The 857-nt window shown below is 47.4% G+C and overlaps 1 protein-coding gene across 1 annotated transcript in view; it reads right to left on the bottom strand.

Moving 5' to 3' along the window:
* Rdh8 (retinol dehydrogenase 8) overlaps nucleotides 1-270 on the bottom strand; it is a 7,019-nt gene extending 6,749 nt beyond the window's left edge. Inside the window, exon 1 of the mRNA XM_050125515.1 lies at nucleotides 168-270. Coding sequence (XP_049981472.1) covers nucleotides 168-270 — 103 coding nt within the window. The remainder of the gene's footprint in view (nucleotides 1-167) is intronic.
* Between the last annotated feature and the right edge of the window lie 587 nt (nucleotides 271-857).

Below are 857 nucleotides of genomic sequence, written 5' to 3' on the forward strand. Positions count from 1 at the left end.
ACAAATAAGTAAATCTTAAAGAAAAAGAAACATATATGAGATGACAGAGTTACATGAGTGAGTGTAATAGAGGGCTTCCCTCTGTGTCCAGGGTCTTTCCTACACTCAGGAGGGTGGGATAATAGAGATAGTACTAGAAACTGTGGCCCTAGGGAGCTAGTACTTACCCTGGTAACGTTGTCTGGGGTCATGAGCCAGCTGAACAGCGAGTTCAAGGCCAATCCCTGAAGAACAGCCAGAGATGAGCACAGTCAGAGGCTGGGAGGCCATGCTGATCCTCTCAGGAACCTGTGACGTCACCTGCGCGGCCCCTCCCCCACCCCACAGGACCTACAGTTTCAGCTAACCTCTCTCTCCTGAGCCCCAGTCGCCGGATCCCATGCAGAGCCCAGAGGTCCAGGGAGGACCGGGCAGAGGCTGGCACTGGACAGCAGCTTCAGCCTCTGTCACACTCAGCAGCTCTAACTCTCATCTAAGCAGATGCTTCCTCTTAAAGGGCCTGTAATCCCAGCACTGGCTTGGGAAACGGAGGCAAGAGGATGGACAGTCTGGGATTTTTGTCTATTTACTTGCTTGTTTTTAAATTTTTTAAAAAAAATTTTGTTGTTCAAAACAGGCTTTCTCTGTATAGTCTTACCTGTCCTAAAACATACTCTGAAGACCAGGCTGGCATTGAACTCAGAGATTCGCCTGCCTCTGCCTCCTGAGTGCTAGCATTAAAGGTGTGTGCCACCACCACCTGGCGAAAGGAAATTTCTTAAGATATAGAGTATAGACTGGTTGTCTTTCTTTCTTTCTTTCTTTCTTTCTTTCTTTCTTTCTTTCTTTCTTTCTTTCTTTCTTTCCTTCCTTCCTTC

Source organism: Alexandromys fortis, unplaced genomic scaffold, assembly GCF_014885135.2.
Source record: "Alexandromys fortis isolate MF-2015 unplaced genomic scaffold, M_Fortis_MF-2015_v1.1 scaffold_242, whole genome shotgun sequence".
In the NCBI taxonomy this organism is placed as follows: domain Eukaryota; kingdom Metazoa; phylum Chordata; class Mammalia; order Rodentia; family Cricetidae; genus Alexandromys; species Alexandromys fortis.